We start from the raw sequence: 24,301 nt of genomic DNA, 5'->3' as shown, positions 1-24,301 counted from the left end.
ATCATTTAGAGAAATCCTCCAGTTTGCCTTTCTCTTCCAAGACCTAGGTATACTGAAATTCAAAGAAAACATAGAAATGAAACAAACAGAAGAAATTGCTCTAAGTTACAACATGTTTCATCGATGCTACTTAACCAAGAGTCTTGAGGCAATGAACTAGCTCACCTTACAGCTAACAGCCAAAACATTAGCACTAACAACTTGCATTGAAAATATCTACACAGACACACAACGCACATAATGTAACGTTGATGAGGAAAGCAGGGACTGCCATCAAAAGTATACAAACTTACCATTTTACCTCAAAATTAGTTTTTCTCTTCTTAAATCTGCTGTGTTTGCCACAAGGCTCTACTTCCTCACATGTAATAAGGACTAAACTGAGAATGTGTTAAGTGAATAAGGTGATTTTTAACTTGCTCCTTATTTGAGAAATTGGAAGTGTTACAACTGACCAGTGTTACAGCCAGTGTTGGGCTACACTCTTAAAAATAAAGGTGCTTCACGATGCCATTGAAGAACCTTTTTTGTCTAAATGGTTCCATAAAGAACCTTTAACATCTGAAGAACCGTTCTGTTTCACAAAAGGTTCTTTGTGGCGAAAGAAGGTTCTTCAGATTATAAAAAGTTAAGAAAGAGATGGTTCTTTAAAGAATCTTTGACTGAATGGTTCTTTATTATGAAAATAAATAGGAATTATTTAATTGTTGGATTTTAAATTAGCAGGGTTGAGGCATCTATTTTGTGGATGATAACCGTAATATTATTACTGAAATCTTATTAGTAGTTAGTTACACTAGTTACTGTGCCCAATACTGGTTATATATTTCTATTATTTTACAATTCATTGATGCATTAAGCTGTAACAACATCATTTTCTGCACTTGCCACTGAGTGCCAGACGCTGTAGATCTAATTTGTTGTCGATAAATATGGGAATATTAGTTTGTGACAAAAATACGCAGAAGCAAAGTGTTCCCGTGTTCGTTTGTTACTTCTCTTCCATACTGGCCCTCATTGCTGATTGACAGCAGGTTAAAGATTTCATTCGGCATCGGAATGAAAAGCTAAATAAGTACCTGAAGTTCACTGTCCCACCTTTCCGAACGCGTAAAGCACGCGCACGATCCTCCCTGCTGCTGACGTCACGAGCGCAGCTCAATCCAGCAGTACTCGACTCTCTATCACTGCTGAGGTTCGTGAGCGCGGAGGAGGAGCTGTCAAAGTTTACAGCCAAGTCGAGCGAGTTTTCTCAAGAAGACGAAGACGAACATTTAGAAACCCTTGAAAGAAGAGCCCTTCTAACTATGGAGTGAACTCTGAGAGGTTACAAACATAAAAAATGGCAGGACCAACTGAGATCGGATTGTTTTTTACCTTGCTGCTCTCATGGAGCTTTTGTGCGACGCCGGAAAAGAAAGGTAGGAGTATTGTGAAACGGCTTGTTGTATAAGGTTAAACCTTAATCTTGAGACAGTTTGGTGGAGAATGATCTCCTATAGAGCTTGATAGTAATGTCGCACATACCTTCAGAGATGTGCGCTTAGAGGAACCTCAGTCAGCGTGGGAACACTGAGAGTTTGTGCTCACAGTCCCACAGAGAACTTCCACTTGGATACTAATCAGTTATTTAACTGACGCTTTTATCGTCACAGATAATACTCCTTCTGGAACAACCTGAGGCTGAGTGTCTAGTTTATGGATCAATCCATGGGTTTCAACTTTTAACCTTACACTTACCAGCTCTGATTTTAGGTTATATGACCCCACCCCATAGTTTTCATAAGGTTGTGATTTTTCAGCTTTATAGTGCAATACTGGGTCGCACTCCCGTGATTTAAATTGTATTGCAGATGCTGCGAGAAGAGAAGATATTGGCTTAAAATATTCCTGCATTGTAAAAATGTGTCATCAGGCAACCTAAAACGTGTTTCAGTGGTAACATTGCAGTTGACTGGTTTCATCCAAAGTCAAAATATTACTATATTTTAAAACATTTTTTAAACTTACAGTTATTACATTGTTACAGTATATGGGAGAGATCAGGAAATTGCTTCTGCACCTTTTTTAATTACATTTATTACAAAGTTTAATGTTAATTTTTTAATAAACATGACTGCTGTGACTGCTACTTAAAACCTAAAATTATTGTTTTAACAACATACTTGTTTACATAATTTAACTTTTAACAATTATTTTTGCCATGTTTACTCAATCTCAATGTTTTAGCTTTAAGTGTTTAATTAATATTTAAATTAAAAGTGGTGGAAAAAGTGAAGTAAACATAAGGTTATGCATTTTGAATCACTTTAATTGAAATTTTAGTTTTCAATTTTAGTGTGTTGACATTTTTTTTTTAATGGAAGCAGTAACTTATATTTACCTGATCCGACCCTAAAATTACTTTTGTTGGTTTAACTGAATGTAGTGAAGTTGATTCGGTCATATTAACTTTTATTTAATTTTAATTAGATTTGAGATTTGTTATCTAAATTATTTTTAATGTAGGTCCAGTGCTCACTGATGAACATTTTCTTTGAAATGAATTCAATTAACTGAAGCCATTTGTTTAATCTATGATGTTAGTGTTGGAGTTTATTACATTTATTAGTTAAAGTGTGTTTATTCGCCACTCTGCGTATTATTAAGATCGTCTCAGGGGTGTCCTGTGTGTAAACACATGACTGTGCCAATACTGACAGATGGGGCACACACAAATCACTTTATTACAGTCTGCTTCCTCATTTGGACTCATTCAGGTTTACAGTCACAGTGCCAAGAGAGGAACCACCGTCCTTTAATATAAGTTCTGTTTGATGATAATCAGTGATGTTACGTTTTTATGCTGAAAGTACCCAACTATATGTTACAGTTTGGTACCTTTTGCTTACTGTTTTGGAAATTGTAAAGAGTCTGAAGTATGAAGAATATTAAACAAATGGGTTATGTGGTGTTTTAGTAACTCATTGTCATTGTTAATTGCACTGATTGCCATTTCTCCAGCCCCTAGTGTTTTAGAGGACAGGTATTACAGTATCAGTGAGGACAGTCATGACGTCCTATAATGTCTTCGGGCACCCTGTTGTGCCTCGCTCAAGGTCAGAGAAATACTGCAGCTATCTGTTATATTTAAGCCCGAAACAGCTGTTTAGTCTTCATAGACTGCCCAGGTTAAATACTAGATAAATGCATTTGCTGGCCCAGATTCCAAGTAGCTGTTTCGAAGGTGCACCGCGTTGAGCTATATTTGAAATTTCGTGTGTAACGTCCTACATTTGGTCATCAGTCCAGCCACACGACAGACTTTCAAGTGTGTCTTTCCCTTCATTAGTGTGGCGCTGACCTCTGGATAACGTCCAGCCTCATTGTGACCTAGAACAATGTCTCTCAGGCAGTCACCTAAATCACCAGCACAGTAAGAGCCATTTGTGGGTATGGATGCTGGAAACTGTTAAACACTCTTTTGGGTACAGTACATAAACTACAGGTTAAAAAAATGCTTTTGGGTTTTGTTGAAAGAAGTCTCTGTTGCTCTCAAAGGCTGCATTTATATAGTAAAACAGTTTTTTTTTTTTTATTACAGTATTTTAAAATTACATTTATTCTGATCTTCAGTGTCATCATTCATTAAAAATCATTCTAATATGCTAGTTTGGTGATATTTTTATTATTATTATTATTAAACAGCTTTTGCTGCTTGATATTTAAGCTGAATATTCAGCTTATATAATAATATAACCTACAATACAATAATATTTTACAGTACTACTGTTTTATTGTATTTTTGATCAAATAAATTGAGCCTTGGTAAGTAAAACTTAAAAAAATCTTAATTATTAAAAATTGTTGTAGTGTATATTTTTTTATTTTACTTTGCCACCTAAATAAAAATAGCTTGAAAGCAGACATCACCAGAGTAGAACATAAAAAAACTCCTCCTTTCTTCCGATAAAGGGATGGGCTGTAAAAAAAAAAGCTTGTTCTATCAAAGCAGATAAGCTCATATTCTTCAGACTCAAATTTCTGGTGTGTTATTCCAATTTTATTGTTCCTAAATGAGAAAAGTTCCAAATAACTTGCTTAAATTAGTTTTGTCCATAGTCAGGGGGATTTAATCTAGTCTGTCTGAGAGTTGTGCTCATTGGTCTTCTACAGACACTTATAAATCTCATCCGGCTGGCTCAGAGGTGACTCAGAGAGTTAAATCATACAAATACATGTGAGATGAGCTTTAGTTGTGTTTGCTGGGTCTGGAGCTTTGACTGTTTGATGTAGTAAAGGTGTTGGAATGGGGTTTATCAGCATATTTGTGTACAGTATGTCTAGAAAAGTCAAGTCTGATGCTTTTTTGAGAGTAAATTGCTGCTTTTATCACAAAGTGAAGCCACAGTCTCTTGTGAGGTTAACCTTTCATTTCCTCTCTGAGCTGGTTCAACTCTTTAACAGTCCAGAGGAACAAGTTACATTAGTATTTCACCCTCATTCTTCACCTCAATAAAGCTTATTGCAGCCAAAGGATTTTAATCTGAAAATGTCAGCAGAACTGCTGTAGAAAACCAAGAGACTTTAAAAGGATAGTTCACCTCAAAATGGAAACATTTTGATAAAAAAATGTAAAATACTTTTTTGTGTCAGCTTTTATGTACTAGATGGTGCGAAGTGTGTCTCCATCGATGGGTCTGCTTGTTATGTCAGGCCTCATCTAATCATTTACAACTTGCTTGTGTTTGTGAGCCAGACAGATCTCCCAAATATTTCAAAACAGCTAAACAAAACAGTCATCACATGCTGTGCCATTCCTTATCGAGTCCCTGGCATGTCGTGTAAGGCGTGCTTACTTTTGAGGGTAACAGTGAATAAGAGCATGATCTTCAAGAGTTGCCTTTAAAGGGATAGTTCACACTAATATGAATCTTCTGTCATCATCTACTTGTCTGCATGTTGCTCCAAACCAATATGCCTTTCTTTCTTTTGTGGATCTCAAAAGAAGGAATTGAAGACAATTGCAATGGGCGTTCTTTAGGTTCACTTACAGTGAATGGGGAACTGGCACTTTCAAAATTTAACAGGATTCAAAAGCATAAAAAAAGATTAAAAAATAAGTCCTTAGGACCTGTCTGCCATGTCTTCTTATGCCATATGATAGTCTTCTAAGGAACAGACTGAAATTTAAGAGATTTTTCACTAATAATCTTTCCCTCCAGTGAGATGTGTAGCACTGCAGTCAGATCACTGAGTCATGAATGAATCATTTACACTGATTTTCGAATGAATCAACTCGATTTGTCACACAAAACTATATTCGCCTCAGTTTATGTAGCTTGTGAATCAATTATCCTTTCCTTTTTAATAGCCTACTTGCAGCACAAAATAAACATGAATGAATATTTGAATGCATGTTGAAAAAAAAATCTGAACAATTTAATAAAAACGAATGTCTCATGAAATCAATCAATCAAGAGTTTCATTAGCCTCTCAGAAAAGCCAACAATATAACTTTGCCAACATTATTCTCATAAATCATCCAGTTGAAGCCTATGTTTTTATTGCTGTTTTTCCTGTTAAACGTGAAGAATGACAGGTTGGATGCCACAGACTTTTTTTTTTTTGGCAAAGTTGGTGGAATTTTCACATTAATTTCACACAATATAACATGGTTTTATTATCGCAATTTTGACTTTATTCTTAAAATATTGTGCCATTAATCTTATTTATTTAGTAAGTTATTTTTTAAAGTGGCACTAAAATGCTGCTTTAGGCTATTTATTAGGGATGTAACGGTATCAAAACTTCACGGTACGGTAATACCTCGATATGAATGTCACGGTACGGTATTTATTGAATCATTTACAGGAAAAACAAAACTAATGAAGAGACTCGAAAAAAGTGCCAGAAGTGCTTATTAAACAGTTTATATGAACACTGAACATATCAATGGCATACAAATTAGCCATCTATCACTTTGAAACAGGAACTTCAATTTTAATAACAAAAAATGATTAAACCATGTAAAAAAAAAAAAAAAAGTTTCAATTTAGTATTCTTGAAAAATCAGAAAAAATAAAAATAGCAGCCTACTTATTGCAGCTGGCCCATGTGCTGAATGAGTATTTGAGAACACTCCCCTCATTCACTCACACACTCACTTATTCAGACAGAGACAGGTTTTTTTAAAGGAAATCTAGCATATTAACATTATCTGGTAAAAGCTGGGATCTCGGGGCATTTATAATGTCCCCTGCAACAGAAAAAAAAAAACTCTCACTTGGGACCAGAGTATGTGAGCGAAGTGGAGCGGCAACAATTTCCCCTCCGTGCTCTGTGCATTCAATAATCACTCCGCTCCAGCTCCGCTCCGGGTTCACAATTTTCCGCTCCTGCTGCACTCCTCGCTCAATGATATCAGAAACACCGCTCCGCGTCAAAAAAAATTCAGAAATAATTATTGAAATATAACGGTCCTGTTCATAACACATAAAAAAAATAGATAAAAAATACAAAAATAAAATAACAGGAGAGTTTGGAACACTAGTGTGCAAACTTTGTTCCTACCACATACCAAGCTAATAACATCAGCAGCATTAAAAGAGTATAACTGCTGCTTTATGCAGTGAAAAGTTTGTAATGAAAATAAAAATACATTTTCGTCAGTTATTTTACTTCGCTGCATTTCTTACAGATTTCTGCTCATTTGAAATCGGAAACATTACATTTGTTTTAATGCATTAACAGAGTGATTGCGTGTGAATAAGTGCTGTATCTGTTTAAATTATGCTTTCACCTGAAAATATTAAGTATCTAGAAAGAACAAACTTGTGAACTATAATTTACCGCTCATATGATGTCCATTGTCGTCATCACAGCCTTCACATTATTTCTGATTTGAGTGATCCATCTCTTTCAAACGAAATATGTTTAGCATGTGAATTCCTGCTTAATATGCAGTTATATTACGGACAGTTGGCATGAATTGTTCTCATGATGGAGCGGTGGCGGATCGGTCTGGAGCGAGTTAAAACCACGACGCTCCGTCTTTTCAAAAATCCCCTCCTCACTCCATTCAGAATCACAACAGACCGCAAAGGATGATGGCCACGCCTGGGCTGATGGGAATTGTAGTTCCCGATACCTCCCGTTCGCTCCATTCGCATGAGCAAACTTTTCTCAGAAGACCTTTCGTTTTATCGAGTCATGCGTCCACGGTAGTATCGAAAAAATTTGCTATTGCGGTACGACGGTATTTACAATACCGTTACATCCCTACTATTTATACTTTTTGTTTCTTTATTTTACAAATGCACAACGTTTTGTTGATATTGTAAGTGCATACAAATAAAAGTAGACATTTGCAGTTCTGACTGATGTACACTTAAAAATAATGGTGCTTTAAAAGGTTCTTCACAGAGATGCCATAGAAGAACAATTTTTGGTTCCACAAAGAACCATCCAATCTAAGGTTCTTTAAAGAACCATCTCTGTCTTACCTTTTTATAATCTGAAGAACCTTCTTTTGCCACAAAGAACCTTTTTTGAAAGTGGAAGGTTCTTCGGAGGTTCAAGGTTGTTTATGGAACCATTTAGACAAAAAAGGTTCTTCTATGGCATCGTGAAGCACCTTTGTTTTTAAGTGTATGACTCTTACCTTTATGAGCAAAAATTACGGCATATTTTAAGTTTCCACTGTTATTAAACAATTAAAAAATTGTCAATGCAATGAAAATCAACAATCCAAAAATTTGACCCCACTGACTTTAATTATATGGCCAAAATAATTCCTTTAGAACATCTTCTGAGGATAAGTAAATGATGACAGAAATTTTATTTTTTGGGGAAAGTATTGAGACAACATACTCTAGCCTTTATATTGTTTATTAGAATGATAATATTGGCTATAAGAAGATAATATACATACTGTCAAGCTTTTACAAAAACTTTTTATTCCAAGTCTACTGAAACACACAATAGTTAAAACAGCAGTTATCTCACTACAAATTAAAAAGAGTAAAATCACATTTATTGTTTTTAATTAATTGTAATTAATAGGCTGAGACTTTGTGTTACAATAAAAGTATCAAAGCACATTGCTTATTGCCGTTATTGGATGGCTTGCGTGCTACAAATAATGGAAAACGTTAAACATAATTTTTTTAAGCATTTATAATCTCTCAAGTGCAATGCTGTATCGCGCGAGCTACCGATAATATAAAATAATACAATATTCTGTAAGTAAATGTTTGAAAATTAGCCTTTATTAATTGAAACTGTGTGTAAATCATACTTTGTGTGAAAAAAAGTTTTACTGCCTCTAGTGTTCATTTCAGCTGGAAACGACAGTGATTCATACATATACACTCTTAAAAATAAAGGTTCTTTATTTGATGGTTCCATGAAAAATCTTGAACATCCATGGAACCTTTCAGATGCAGAAAAGGTTCTTTATAGTCAAAAAAGGTTCTTTCGATTTTTAAAATGTTCTTCAAAATGGTTCTTTTAAGAACTGTTCACTGAAAGGTTCTTTGGGGAACCAAAATGGATATTCTATGGCATCACTGCAAAAACACCCTTTTGGAACCTTTATTTTTTAAAGCGTATGTACGTTTTTTCAGTTTAGCATAAATGTATATAGAGGCACGTATTTCCACCGAGCCTATGTTGCAATTTTTCAAAATATCTTCTTTTGTGTTCCACTGACGGAATAAAGTCACACTGGTTTGGAACGACATGAGAGAGAGAAAGTAAATGATGACAGAATTGTTTATTTTTTCTCATTTATGTCTATCCAGGTTTAACTCTCCGTTCGGATATCCTGTTCATCGCAGCTCTCTCTCATTTACTTAAAAGAATTCTGATTTGTTTCTGCTCTTGTTAATAATGAAGGTCATGGATTTCTTTTGCACTGTTTTGGGTGTTTTGCCTGCTCAGCCCTAGGCATCTTACCATTCAGATTTTCTCTTGAAAACACCCTGATGTCTTGCCAACACTGATACCTTGTAAATTGAACAAAGACAGACCATTTTCATAATTATAGGCTCACCAAATTTTCAAAACACAGAATGCACATCACTCAATGCTCCTCACGTCTGCCAATTCGACTTTTTATGATAAATAGTCTCTTTGATTCATAATACGGCAGATAAAAAGTGCACCATAATTTGATTGTCCTCTATTGCAGTCACATATCCTGCTTCAAAAGGGAGGATATGTGACTGCATCAATTGTCAGTTCTTCCAGTAATGGCTGGAGACCATCAATGTTCTCCAATGGGATTATGAATAGCTTAGCCAGTGATCTTGGGAAATGCATCAACCGTGTATTTTCCCCTAATTGTGAGTTGAATTTGAGATGTGATACTGCTCTTCTTTCCCATTACCTTCCTCCCCCGTCTCGGGACGTTCCAAGATGGAGGACTGTTACGTTAAACTGTCAGGCATCATTTCATCGCATCTTCTGCCAAATAAGGATAAATGTAAATAACATATGCAGTTGGATTGACTGGAACATCCTGGTCAGCTAATTGACATGGGAACAGCATTTGGCACTGGTTTGCTAATGTCGTGCAGCTTTAATAGTGATGACAGCTCACGTTCTCTCTCTCTTTCAGTTTTGTACTCTCTGGGGGCTAAATAACATCTTCTCACCAAATAAAAATCATTGCAAAGGAATGCTTTGAGCCTACAGCTTTCCTGTAGTTCAACAGGTAGAGCATGGCATTTGAGAGGTTGAGTTAACTGGAAACTTTCCACCATTTGCCTGAGCTTTGACTAATTCAGAATACGTTCCGTCATTTTGACAGAAAAGAACAAGAAAAAACAATTTTAACTTAGCACACCACTTGAGCAGTCGCTCTCAGCCAAGTGAGGGTTCGAAAACAGAACTTTTTAACACGTAAGTAGCTAATGTGCTACTTTCCATATGTAATAAAAAGATGTAATGTAATTATTTTAGTTGTAATGACACAATGATGTAATGCATACATTCCCCAATTCAGAGAATTAATGAAAAGGTTCTAGTTCAGAGAATTAATGAAATGGTCTAGTTCATTATAGTGCTAGACTATGACTCTTACTGCTGTTCAATGGCATGATATAAAATGAAAATTCAAGACCACAAAACTTAAGTAGCACAAGTATATTTGTAACAATAGCTAAAAATACAATGTATGTGTCAAAATTGTAGATTTTTTACTTTTATGCCAAAAATCACTAGGATATTAAGTAAAGATCATGTTCCATGAAGATATTTTGTACATTTCCTATTATAAATATAGCAAAACGTAATTTTTGATTAGTAATATGCAGTGCTAAAAACTTCATTTGGACAACTTTAAAGGCGATTTTCATTTATACAGATTTTTGCATTTATCTTAATTTAAAAAACTGACCTTTATGACTGGTTTTGTGTTCCATGATCATATATTTACTTTTCCTCATGCTGTTCCAAGCATTTATGACTCTTTCTTCTGTGGAACACAAAGGAAGATATTTTTAAATAGTTTTAAAATTTGTGATTAAATATTATTTCAGTGTAAATCTTTTTTTATATAGTTTTTTGTATCATTTTAAGATGTAATACAGTAAGATATGTACAATTATTATTTTAATTATATGTGAGATTATTATTTTTAATTACTGATCATATTGGAAATATTAAAGGGATAATTCACCTGTCATTATTTACTCACCCTCATGTTGACCTTCATTCATCTTTAGAACACAAATTAAGATATTTTTGATGAAACCTGAGAGCTCTCTGACCCTCCATACACTCTTAAAAATAAAGATGCTTAAAAAGTTATTCAAGCGATGCCATAGAAGAACCATTTTTGGTTCCACAAAGAACCATACAGTCAAAGGTTCCTAAAAGAACCATATCTTTCTTACCTTTTCTTATCTGAAGAACCTTCTTTCGCCACAAAGAACCTTTTGTGAAACAGAAAGGTTCTTAGATGTTTAAGGTTCTTTATGGAACCATTTAGACAAGAAAGATTCTTCTATGGCATTGTGAAGCACCTTTATTTTTAATAGTGTAGTAGACAGCAAGGATTGTTAAAACGGAGTAAGGCGATGTTAAAATAGTTCATGTGACATCAGTGGCTCAACCATAATTTTATAAAGCTAACAGTATATTTCTTGTGCGCAAAAAAACAGACGTGTTCTTGGTACCTTTCTGGACCTTGACTCTAGTAAGAATTTCATCATAAATATCTTAATTTGTGTTCCGAAGACGGGTTTAGAACAGCATTAGGGTGAGTAATTAATGACAGAATTTTTGGGTGAACCAACCCTTTAAGGTGGAGTGGCACAAGTCCATAAGAAATTTTGAACCAACATGAAAGATCAAAATAGACAATGATGAAAATTTTGCAATTCCCATACAAATTTTCAGAGTGACAAATAATGATTATTTGAAACACATAATCTCAGCAATACTAGCAGTGGTGTAGTGGAGGGTATACGCAGGTATACGGCGTATACCCACTTCTTTATCAGGCGGATTTGCGTATACCCACTTCTAAATCCCCTCTAATGTGCACTATTAGTGTCCTGCATTAGCCAAAATCATGAGAGTCCACAACATCCAGTCATATGTGAATAAATTCAAATATTCACTAAGAACACCCAATAAAGACAGTGATGCTGCAGTCAGGACCGTGGCGTCGGCTTGCTTTTTGATTGCGCAATCTCCCGCACCCCAGTAGTGTAGCGCGGGGCACAAACTAACGCGGGGTTAGTTTTAACACTTGTGGTTTAAATATTTCCACACATGCTAGCTTAACCAAATTTCCTACTTGCCATAGCAGCATATGGAGAGAAAAAAGCGCGCCAAAATTTAAAAGCCTTTTGAAGATATCGCTGAATATTTATTTTATCATAGTAAAAGTAAATTTCTGGCTAAAGTACTGTTGTGCTCCCGGTTGTTCATGGGCGTAAATGACGGGGGGGACGGGGGGACATGCCCCCCCCTCTCTAAAAACAATTATTAAAAAAACGCACTGTCTATTGTGAAAAATATATGTATGTTTACCTAAAATACTGGTGTAAGTAGAAATAAATGCAAAAAATGCATTTAGAAACAGCTGAGTTCCCCCTCCCCTTCCTCACAGTGGTTTGGCCCACTGCCTGCTCTACACACACGAGTCAGGTGTGTGGCTGCGGCTCAATTAATGTTGAACTCCTGTAAGTAGGGTATTTTATTACATTTAAATAAAGCGATTCTCTTTAATGTAGTTGATGCAGACTCATTCATAAATTAGTTGCGGCAAAAATGCTGATTACCGATGTAATTTTCCATGAATCTGCTATATTAGCGATTAAAATATTACTTATCTAGTTAACATTAGCTTGTTTACCATAGCTTGTTGTATAATGCACTGCAACTAAGACGCCAAAGCCGTTTCCCATGCATTGTTTTATTTGTGACGACTTGGCATAATGTTAACCTAACATTAACGGCCACAATTAGAATATTGTTTTACAGAGGCCAGCTATTAGTTTATCTCAAGAGATAAACTAGCGAGCAGTGTTAGTAAGTGTATCCTTTAGCCTCCTTGTTAGTGCGTCCGCCTACCGTGCTGTCGACCCGAGTTCGAGACCCGCTCGTCGCGAGTGTGAGGAGTTTCTTTCAATTAGCTGTGCATTTACTAAATGAGCAGTGTGTTACGTCCGAACAGACCTCACTTTAAATAAAATTTTAAACCTTTTTTTAATTCCTTGTTTTTATTGTTGTGTATCTTTATGCGTACAATTTGACTGTATTATTTTGTGTCCCCTTCAAAAATTGCTCATGACAAATTTTATATTTATTGTCCCCCCCTACTGTTAAATGAAATTTACGCCCATGCGGTTGTTTAATGTTCGTGGAGGCGTGAAGGACAAAACACAACAACGTAATTCCGTTTCAGGAACTTTACTTTGTAAAATATAACTTACAACAGCGGGATTAATGCTCTTGCCCAGTGCAAATGGGTTTCCATCAGCATCGGAGCCTGCGAGCATACTGGCGTCTGGCTAATATAAACAAAACAGCGAACTAATCCCTACGTGATTACGTAACAGCATCTGATTGGACAACACAGAACTCACCATTTACACATACAGAACGACTGTAATTTAACTTGCATTTAATAAACGAACACTATAACAGTACACTTTTCTATTCCGTTTTAAGTATTCATTTAAAATGAGACAAATATGCTATTATTTTAATCTCCAATTCGTTATTTATCAGTTTTCGCAAACCACCAGAAGACACTAACCCCCATTATATTCCAGTCGCGCAGATGGGGAACGTTTTAACACTGTGTGACAATATGCCCCGCTGTTATTAATCTATGCTATTCTATGACATTAGCGATGTAATTTACACTAATTACTTTTATGGATTTTTATGAGAAACCACAAGAAACAGGTGAATAAAGGCTGACAATCAATGTTTAATGTTCAGATGTTATTATTTCAAGAAATGTAAAGCATTTTGGCTGGTTTATGTGTGTGGTGTTCTATGAGAGCTGTGTGTGGAGGGAGGGGAATGTTTTTCTGAATGTCTAAATGTGTTTCATCAATTTGTCCACATTATTTTGAACTACTGTACAGCTGTGTGTTGCGATCAGGGCCGTTCAAAGCATGGTTGCGAATGTGTTCATTGTCAAACGCAAAATTTGACTTTTTTAAAACGTCATTACTTTATTTGAAAAAGTTAACACATGTATTTTATTGACAAAATATTTGAGTTTGTGTATATTTTTTTTCATTCGATCAGATAACATTTTAAGCTGTCATATGGTCGTGTTACAATGTGCCCTCAAATGTTACAATGTACCCCACCTACGGGGCATGTTGTCACATTTCACTTCCTTTCATTTTAGGTAAATAATGAAAAACGTATACACTGTAAATATGAAACAAAGCCACATATTTTTACTAGACCAGTGTGAAAGTAATGTGGACAAAAATTGTACTCTGAGCCCACGTGGTTTACATAAGGGGGGGGGGGGGGGGGGGCGCGTGGGTGTTTATAAAATAAAGCGTATACCCACTTCTCCAGGCACCACTACACCACTGAATACTAGTCACATGTTCAATACCCAAGGAAGACACGGACAAAATGTAGCTATACATTATAAATCATCAGTTAATTTGGATTAAGGTCACATTTGATCCAACAAGCAGATTTATATTTATGCAGAGATGTGTAATAATTGAAAACTGGAAATTACAGAAAATGGAAAATCTCTTCTGTGTGACAATCGTGATTTATTTGCAAGAGCTTTACTTGCTGCCTACAAATAATTACTTTTGCAAATCCCTTTGACACATGTCTCTACACACTGAATAAACATGCTTGACACCATGAGTTTTGGTTTCGATGTTGTTTACATTTCTTCAATTTCAACATCATTGTTTACACTATAAAGTGAGGTAATGATATGCAAAACGCCTTGAAACCTCACAATTTCTTGGCCATCCTGATTTGCTATCTCATTGTCCTCATCCGTCATTGAGCTCCCACACTGTTTGCACACGCTTTGCATGACCCCGTGATTGGTTTTGCAGACGGCCGGCTGCGATTTCTCTCAGCAAAACCTAATGCCCGGCATCAATTTCCTGCCTTTAATACCTGCATACTTCCTCCTCCACCTCTGCTGAGTTTTCATCATCCGTTCTGAACACTCTTTCAAGATGAGTTACCAGAGCCCACTCATGGCTTCATATCGAGTTCCCGGGAGGGCGATTGTAAAAAATTGTCCGTTACTAAGGGGCCGTCAGCATGTGAAGGCTGGTTGTTTCTGGGTCTTGATGCCTCTCCCCCAGTGATTGGCTTTCCTAGAATCACATCTGCTGAAGCGGTTGGAGTTTCAAGAGCTGTGGAGAAAGTCAAATGAGTTCGCCGGAAAAAGACGGACCTCCTGCTTTGATAAACTGTTGAGCAGTTACCTAAAACTGGCGAAGAAGTCAGTGCCTCATTTGCTGGAGTGGCTCTCGCTCTCTCTTTGGCAGAGAACAATGAGGGTTTTCTTCAAGCCGACTGCAGTTTTTGAATGTTTCTCCATACGACTGCTATAAAGGAAAGAGCTATGTGACAGAAGTGTCATGTTCTTCGAGTTCCTTTGTCGTTCACAGTCGTGTGGCAGCTCTGACAGTTCGATTGTATGCTGATTGCAGTGACAGCGGTTGAGCTTGAAATAGCCAAAGTCTGTTTGAATCTATACGCTCTGATTATCTGATACAAAATGTCTTTCTTTCTTTCTTTCTTTCTTAACATACATGGTCTCTTAACAAGAATGTTATTAAGAGACCATGTTTGCATGTTATAACACATACTAATTCTCAAGCTCGTTCTGTGACGTTTGCCAGGTCATGGGAAGACTTTGTTTGGAAACTCATGAATGTGCCCGGAAATGGTGCATTGCACCTGGACGTCATGCAGTTTATAGCATTTCCATTATCAAGTGAGCCACTATGGTGGAAAGAGACCTTGGAATTCAGGCTGGAAAAACAAACTTTCCCATTATTCTTGACATCTCATTAGGGTGTGGCTTCATGTGAGAAGTTGCAGTTTGTGCAAATCCCACCGGATTCCTCATCACATTTTATTGTCCAATAAGAAAGACCACCACTTATTATTTTTTGACTTGTGGGTCAATAAAAAATAGCACCGTCCAAGGTAAGGAAAACGAAAGTCGAATTCATTAATGTTGAATTCATATGGATCTGAAAAATATTTACAGCATTTTAAATAAATACTTGGATGCAAAGGACTGTCTTTACAGAATTTCATGTGGTTTAACCATCAAGTAAAAAAGATTACATATAACATACATACACCTTAAATATAAGAGTGTACACATCCAGTTCTTTGTGCTTTGTAATTATTTTGAAAAATATATGTTATAAATATAAGATATACATTTAACAAATATCAGGAATTATTTATTAATTACATTAATAACACATTTTACAACCTGACACAACATGCAGAGATCAACTTGTCTGAACTTTTAAAAGATTTCTTGACCTTGACTACATGCTGGTCGCACCACATTACTTTTTTGGTCACAGCAAATGACTTTAAATCAGCTTTTTTTGTTGTTGTTATTTTAAAATATTATTAATAGTTTAACAAAATGGCATTACTGATTTTCTCTAATTAAGGTTTCAAGTCAATAACATTTTTTATATTTTTATTTTTATATGTGACCCTGGACCACAAAACCAGTCATAAGGGTCCATTTTTTTAAATTGAGATTTATACAATATCTGAAACCTGAATAAATAAGCTTTTTATTAAAGGTTGTATCATCGATTTCTAGCCTAAAACATAAAGTGTCAATTTCAGCTGACCTTTCTTTACGATCCGCTCGCTGCCTGCCCCATAAATTGTCTGTGAAAAAACCGCGTCTCTCTGGTCAGCCTAGGGTCCAAGATATGCCAAAAAAACAATCGGCACTACCAACCTTTCCACACATAAACAAACAGTGTTCCAACCAATCAGCGTCAGGGGTTTGGTGTTGTGGACTTTCGCTCCGCCTCCCTCACATCCCAGCACCAGTAGGAAAGTCCACAACACCAAACCCCTGACGCTGATTGGTTGGAACACTGTTTGTTTATGTGTGGAAAGGTTGGTAGTGCCGATTGTTTTTTTGGCATATCTCGGACCCTAGGCTGACCAGAGAGACGCGGTTTTTTCACAGACAATTTATGGGGCAGGCAGCGAGCGGATCGTGAAGAAAGGTCAGCTGAAATTGACACTTTATGTTTTAGACTAGAAATCGCTGATACAACCTTTAATGTATGGTTTGTTAGGATAGGACAATATTTGGTTGAGATGCAACTGTTTGAAAATCTGAAATCTGAGGGTGCAAAAACATCAAAATATTGAGAAAATCACCTTTAAAGTTGTCCAAATTAAGTGCTTAGCAATGCATATTACTAATCAAAAATGAAGTTTTGATATATTTACAGTAGTACATTTATAAAATATCTTCATGGAACATGATCTTTACTTAATATCCGAATGATTTTTGGCATAAAAGAAAAATTGATCATTTTGACCCATACAGTGTATTGTTGGCTATTGCTACAAATATACCCGTGCTACTTAAGACTGGTTTTGTGGTCCAGGGTCACGTATATTTTTATATTTTTCATTTGGATATAACAACAGCTTTATTACCCTTTGTTTTATAAAACAAATATATAAAATTTCATATAGAATTATCATAGAAGAGGTTTATTTAAGTCTGTATATATGAATTGAAATTTAAAGGTAGTTGTATTTTTTTTTTTGAAAGCACCTTTCACAGCATCAAACTGTCAGTAATTGTTTCCATCTTTTCATTGTTTATTTCCCCCCCTTTCTTCTTCATATCTCTCATCTTGAATATTTCTGGAAAATATGTTTTAGCCATTGTTGGAAACTTGAATTAAAAACATAAGCAAAGAAAAAAATGGGTCACAAGAAATATGCTTTTCTTTATAAAAACTACATTTAAAAAGACAATAACAACAAATAGTCACACTAGTTATTTTAATGTTTCCTCATTGCAGTGTCATTTCACAAATAAGCATTGAGCAATATTAATTAAGAACATAATTACTAGGTTAAGTGTCAGGATTTCATATCAAAATGAAAAACATGCTTATCATAGAAGAGGTGTATTTAAGTCTCTGTATATGAGTTGAAATTAAAAGGTAGTTTTAAGTAAAATAACAGAGCTAGACAGAGAAACAGCGTGCGTCACACTGACATTCATTGGTGGCTATATTTTTGTTCGCTATTGAAAATCACTGAGGTGTAATATTGCACGGAACACATCGTACAGGATTTTGACAGATGCAAAAACACAGCAAACAGAGTTTGGCTTGTCTAAAGTGTCAATCAGTTACTCAAATATTTGACTTCAGTATTTGGTCAAACAGTACCAGTTGTCCAATCGCAATATAATGCCACTGAGAATGAACCCTTCATGTCTGGTATAGTGACTACTGTATATTAGACAGATGATCTGGGAGGATGTGGATTTTTTTTTTTTTTTTTTTGGAATCGTGCTTAAATGTTCAGGTGCTTGTTCTCAGACCATTTGAATTGGAAAGTGCTGTTTCCAATTATATTCCATGGTGTGTATATTTAGCAAACCATAAAAGGGGAAAAAAAAAAGAAAACCGTAAAGGAAAACATTGAGAAACAGGATGACAGTTCTAGGCCAACGGCTCCTGACGCACATACGCTAAAATGCACACCAACACGAGCATGCGCAAACAAAGCGCCGTTTATTGAATCTGTACCTCATTTGTTGTAGACAGTGGCTCATTTTGAAGTCTGGAGCAGTCTTTTGTCCAAGAATACCAAAAATGTTTTTCCTTAAAATATCCAAATGAAACTCATCATGTCAGCTGTGCTGCATTTGTAGTGAGTGCATTGCTGACTAAACTTGTAAGACGTCAAAGTAAACATTTTTGCCTTTTAAGCAAAGGGAACCTTATTTTGACTCCCGTCTTCCAAACCCAACCACATCTGACTGACTTTTCAAACCAAAATTTATAACTTGTGTTCATAAAACATTCCATTTGAGCCAGGGCTTGGAAGGAAATCTCCCTCAGCCAAAGTGAAACATTCAACCTTCTGTGTCTTCTTGGACGATCACGTTTCAAAATAGCACTTGATCCAAACAGGCTGCTGATGCCCTGGGATAGGTGATACAGCTATCAGTGACACTCCCTCTACACACGCCTATTGTGAGAACACAGTATAGGACATGATGTGAAAATATAGACATGTGTGTGAAGTGAATTGTAATGGATATCTTTGTTTACGTGCTTTGTTTAGTGTATTGTTGCTTTCTAAGGCAGTCACCTTCGAAGACAAAAACATTCTTTTATTTTAGTCATTGTCATTTTGTCTTTATTATAGGACAGTGGAAAAGACTGGAAGGTGGAGGAAGTAAGAGAGGCAATAGGGTCAGATCATGACCTAAGCTAAATTTAAACTCAGGACCCCACTGTGATAAGTTTAAGGTGAAGTCTATTTTAAAGGTTTGCTCCTAGCAAATTGTTTTTCATTTTTTGAAAGCAACTTTCACACAGCAAATTGTCAGTAAATTTTTTCTTTTCAGCTTTTTATTGTTTATTTCTCCCCCTTTCTTCTTCATATCTCTCATCTTGAATATTTCTGGAAAATATGTTTTAGCCATTGTTGGAAACTTGAATTGAAAACATAAGTAAAGTTAAAAAGGTCACAAGAAATATGCTTTTATTTATAAAACAAAAAGTCACACTAGTTATTTTAATGTTTCCCCATTGCAGTTTCATTTCACAAATAAGCATTGAGCAATATTAATTAACAACATAATTACTAGGTTGAGTGTCAGGGTTTGGTTTAGTGTTACTAGTAATTATGAATAATTTACTAACATTTTTAAATAAAGTGTTAACAAAAATTAGAACAACAATTTTGACCTGGTGACATCCTTTGAAAATACTGTTCTGTAAACTTATTTCACGCTTATGTGTGTCAAAATTGTGTCAAATTTCGTCCAAATAATTTCTGTGGTAATCGATAGCATTCTACAGATGTAGCACTGTCACGATTCCTCGATTAAATTTGAGTACTTGATTTTAAAAATCCTCAATTGCATTTTGTTTGTGTCTGGTAACTGGCAAAGTGCCAGAAGTGGTGCATTCCTCGGACGAGAATCCATGAAAAGCATTATTAGACTATTCCAAGGCTGCATGAAATATTAAACCCATTTAAAATCATAATAAAAATTACATATGTGGGTGACAGAAAAGCTTCGTTAAAAGGGTTCTATTATGCTTTTTTACTTTTTGAATTTAAGCCAGTGTGTGGTGTGTATGTTTGGGCATAAAAAATATCCACAAAGTTACAAATCTCAAAGTCCACTCCTAAGGGAGATATTTTGTTTAAAAAAAATCCCTTTTCAAGAACTACAACGAACGGCTCCTTTGGACTACAGCGTTTGTTTTCCAAAATTCGAATCGTTGGCGGGTGGGGAAAGACAAGGTGTGGGATTAGCCTAAATTTAGCGATGTAGCATGGACAGCCAACCGCTTCTGGGTTGGTCCCGCACTGCTCCGGTAGCTGTGCTGGAGCCGTGGCGTTGATGTGTGTGGTATAGAGGGTCGAAACACATGTGTAGCGATCCGATTTGTTTTTGTAAGAAATCACTTTAATCTAGCTTGCGCAGTTGTACATGGAACTTGCTGCTTTGGGAAGGGGCGTGGCAGGACTGAAACGCCGCCTAACTGTTCGCCAATTGCAACGCGGTGGGACTGCTAACCAATCACAACACATTTCGTTTTTCGGAAGGTGGACCTTCATCAAACCCACAACTAAAGAAAGCTATTGTAATAATGAAAATTATTTGAAAAATAATGTGTTTTTTGAAAGCATGAGAGCATGTTGTAGTGCACCCCCAAAACAAAATAAAGACTTTGTAAAAGAGCATAATAGGACCCCTTTAACAGTAAATGTTGCTCCACACAAACTGTAATCATGTGGAGCATCTCAAACTCCATCTCTGCATTTGAATTAAATGTTGTTTAGTCAATATTAATACGCATTATGCGTAATGTACATTAGATCTATTGTTTATAATATATTATACTACAGGGCCATTGAATGCTTGAATCTGATTGGCTAACGAAATGTTCTAGAGGTGTGCATTATTTTCAGGGAAACGCACGGCGAACATAGTTCCAGGCAGCTTTTGACCGCAGTACATGTCTATATCACTTCGCCACACGATTTCAGTTATTTCAAAGGTCCTGACAGCCCAAAACAGCAAAATAACCAAAACCCACAATGACACTGGCCAAACTAATAAATACAGTAAACAGGATAAAAATGGCAGATTATGTCCATGTTTTTTCCCACAGTAACTCTATTTCTCTCACTCACAGATGCACACACATACAGTTAGCACTCGCGTTAGCATTTGCGCTAATGTTGTTAGCGCTGCTCTGACGATTAACAACTTAAAAACTACATGACAGTTCTCACAAGCGAAGTAACAACGGCATGGTCTTGAAGAAAATTAACTTAAGGTTTAACTGTTAGGGACGATGCTGCCAGTCACCTTTGAGAGACACAGACTTGAGAGAGGTAATTCATGCACTTAATATATCTCTGCCTCTCTCTTTCTGTCCGTCTGCTTGTCTGTCGGTCCGTCTAAACTTCATTATTAACTGCATTAGTTTGCTATCAACGGCTCAAGCGTCGTTACTAGTTCTAAAATGACGTTTTGGAACTAGCAATGAAGCTGTTGGATGAGCTGCGTAAGAAATTAATCCTACTCACAATAGCATTTTAAGGATAAAAACCGGACGAATGTCTTGAAATATATAATTTGATCGATGTCTTGAGGTGTGGTAACTAGTATAAGCAGAATAATTGACGACGAGCCATAGAATTCTACGAAAATAATGCACACCCGAAGTGTCACCACCCCGGGTGTGCATTATTTTCGTAGAATTCTATGGCTCGTCGTCAATTATTCCTTACATATGTATTTTAACAATTTTGTTCAATAAAAGCATATGATTTGCTTTTGATACTTTATTTTAATCAATTATTATTGCCTCATTGCTATTATATATGTAACTTAAGTAATATTAAAGGCTACTGTTCATATCCCATTACTCGATTAATCGTCAGAATAATTGACTGATTACTCAATTACCAAAATAATCGTTATTGATAGCCCTACACAGATGTGCTTGTGTTTATTATATTGACTTGTGGTGTTTAACTTGGAAAATGTATTGAAATCAATGCAATATGTGCTGATTAATATATAGATTTATTTTGCATCCCAATCATAATTGATTATGTATCTCAAACATCAAAAAAATTTCTTCGAAGTCTCTTTGATGCAAATGCAGCCTATTTCAGTTAACTTTCTGAAACTGCACGTCTCATAGGAACTGCAGTGATATGCATCTATGATGTAGGCCCTGCAAGATGTGGTTTTCCCAGCCCTAGGCTTTCTACCGCTGAGGCTTGTGAGAACAGCAGAACTTTTTCCTCTCTTTCACTCTTCCCAATTTGTTCTCTTTTGAATCACTGAAGTCTCCTACTGTTCAGTGCAACGTAACTAATTCATCACTGCACAGCACATCTCCGTGTAACATCCATATCTGCGATCGCTGTTGTTTACTCACTTCGCCGAAGGCTTTTTGGCTAAACCTCCTCAAATGTGCGGATGTTAGAAGCTCAGACAAACCTGACACAGAAACCTCCACAGGCAACGAAATTCAGGTATTATTGCAACAAAAACAAGTGTATGGCTCATTTAGTGTTTGCCAGGATCTATCATGTTGTTCCACATCCACCCTACTCTTGGACATTTTCGCCTCATGTTATGATAGCTTGATGATTAGCCTTGGTATGTGCAAACCTTATCTCCTGATTTCTTTTATATCACACGGACTAGTGTTTTTTAGTCAGACTGTGTTTGTTTGGTCTAGAGGTGCGTTACGGTAGTGCCAAAGCGAGACTGCATGTCTCGCCTACAAGGCCTCACAGCATGTGTTGATTTGCAAAGTGGATCTAATTCCAGACGTCCCACTTTTACTCCTTTAGGTAATTCGTCGGTTAATTTGGGCGATATCCTCCAAGCAGAACAGCAACTCTTCGTAATGACTTCTGAGGCAATACATGCCATAGTGTGGGGAAACATTAGTGGCTGCAAATGTAATTATACAACCATTACATGAGATGAGATTCTTGTGAAGTACCACTTCAGGGCTGAAAAAAAAAATCTTATGTGTTAAAATTCTTTTTAGTGGCAAATTAAGACATTTTCGTCTTGAGATGTGTGTACACAGACTTGCTCTGAATCCTGAAGACGTGATTATGGCGTCCAAAATGTACTTCTTCAGAATATGAGTCAGATGGGACGTGACAGATAGAGAAAGTGCAGAAAGAGAAATATTGCTCTCGCTCTTATTGAGGCCAGGAACAAGTCTGAGTACATTGTCGTTTCCATGGGGACAAGTGCGTGTTACACAAAAGAACCTTTATTCGATGATTTAGCGTCGACTTTGAAACAGGATTTGCCGCCATTGTTGGCAGCATAATGCTTTGTATACACATGACTTCGCATGTAATATTGCTCTCTTTTACAGTAAATGCTGCGGTAAAGGAAGATTGTTATCCTGTCTCACTAACTCCTTTGAAAACACAATAATCCACTAAATTAACAAACCTTAGAGAGTCAGAGTAAGTCACCTAATGCTGTGTTGACGAGACCTCTCCAGCAGGAAGTTGAATCATTCTGTGGATTTTCTGTATTTTACAAAAACACATACAGTAATTATGATAGCAAATTTCCTGCTCAGAAGCTGTTGTAATGAAAAATGAGTTTGTGCAATTATTCATCATTAGTTGAATTAACTGAGGTAATTTAATTTCATGCAGGCACTGTACCACTGGTAATGGTCACATCTGTGGTCATGTGATGATCTTCTTCCGAAACTGATATTTTTTGGTTCTTCAATGAGAGCGGTGTTTTGATGTTGTTGTTGTTTCTTTTTCTTGGCCAACATGTAAGTTGCCATCACCCTTGTTCCTTTGACTAAATCTCAGGATAACTCTATTGGCCTTTGGGTTATTGTAGAAAGTTAAAAGTTTACATCCCCCTTTCAGAATCTATTTATTAAGTACTGACCTGAATAAGACATTTCACATAAAAGATGTGTACATATAGTCCACAAGAGAAAATAATAGTTGAATTTATCAAATTGACCCTGTTCAAAAGTTTCCATACACTTGATTCTTAATGCTGTGTTCTTACCTGATTGATCCACAGCTGTGTTTTTTTTTTTTTTTTTTTTAGAAAGTTGTTCATGAGTCCCTTGTTTGTCCTGAACAGTTAAACTGCCTGCTGTTATTCAGAAAAATCCGTCAGGTCCCACAAATTCTTTGGTTTTTCAGTATTTTTGTGTATTTGAACCCTTTCCAACAATGACTGTATGGTTTTGAGATCCATTTTTTCACACTGGGGACAGCTGAGGGACTCATATGCAACTATTACAGAAGGTTCAAATGCTCACTGATGCTCCAGAAGGAAAGGGGTGAAAACTTTTTGAATTTGAAGATCAGGGTAAATTTAATTGTCTTCTGGGATACATGTAAGTATCTTCTGTAGCCTCTGAAGGGCAATACTAAATGGAAAAAATATGATATTTAGGCAAAATAAGAAAAATGTACCCATCTCCATTCTGTTCAAAAGTTTTCACCCCTGGCAAAAATGCTGAAAACCAAAGAATTTGTGGGACCTGAA

The 24,301-nt window shown here is 36.2% G+C and overlaps 1 protein-coding gene across 1 annotated transcript in view; it reads left to right on the top strand.

Moving 5' to 3' along the window:
* The first annotated feature begins 1,201 nt into the window (after window positions 1-1,201).
* Window positions 1,202-24,301, top strand: part of egfra (epidermal growth factor receptor a (erythroblastic leukemia viral (v-erb-b) oncogene homolog, avian)) — a 99,004-nt gene continuing 75,904 nt past the window's right edge. The window contains exon 1 of the mRNA XM_073849794.1: window positions 1,202-1,421. Coding sequence (XP_073705895.1) covers window positions 1,343-1,421 — 79 coding nt within the window. The 5' untranslated portion in view covers window positions 1,202-1,342. The remainder of the gene's footprint in view (window positions 1,422-24,301) is intronic.

Source organism: Garra rufa, chromosome 10 (assembly GCF_049309525.1).
Source record: "Garra rufa chromosome 10, GarRuf1.0, whole genome shotgun sequence".
NCBI classification, from domain to species: Eukaryota; Metazoa; Chordata; class Actinopteri; order Cypriniformes; family Cyprinidae; genus Garra; species Garra rufa.
Note: the sequence above shows the minus strand (reverse complement) of the source record. Positions and strands in the feature narration are given on the sequence as shown.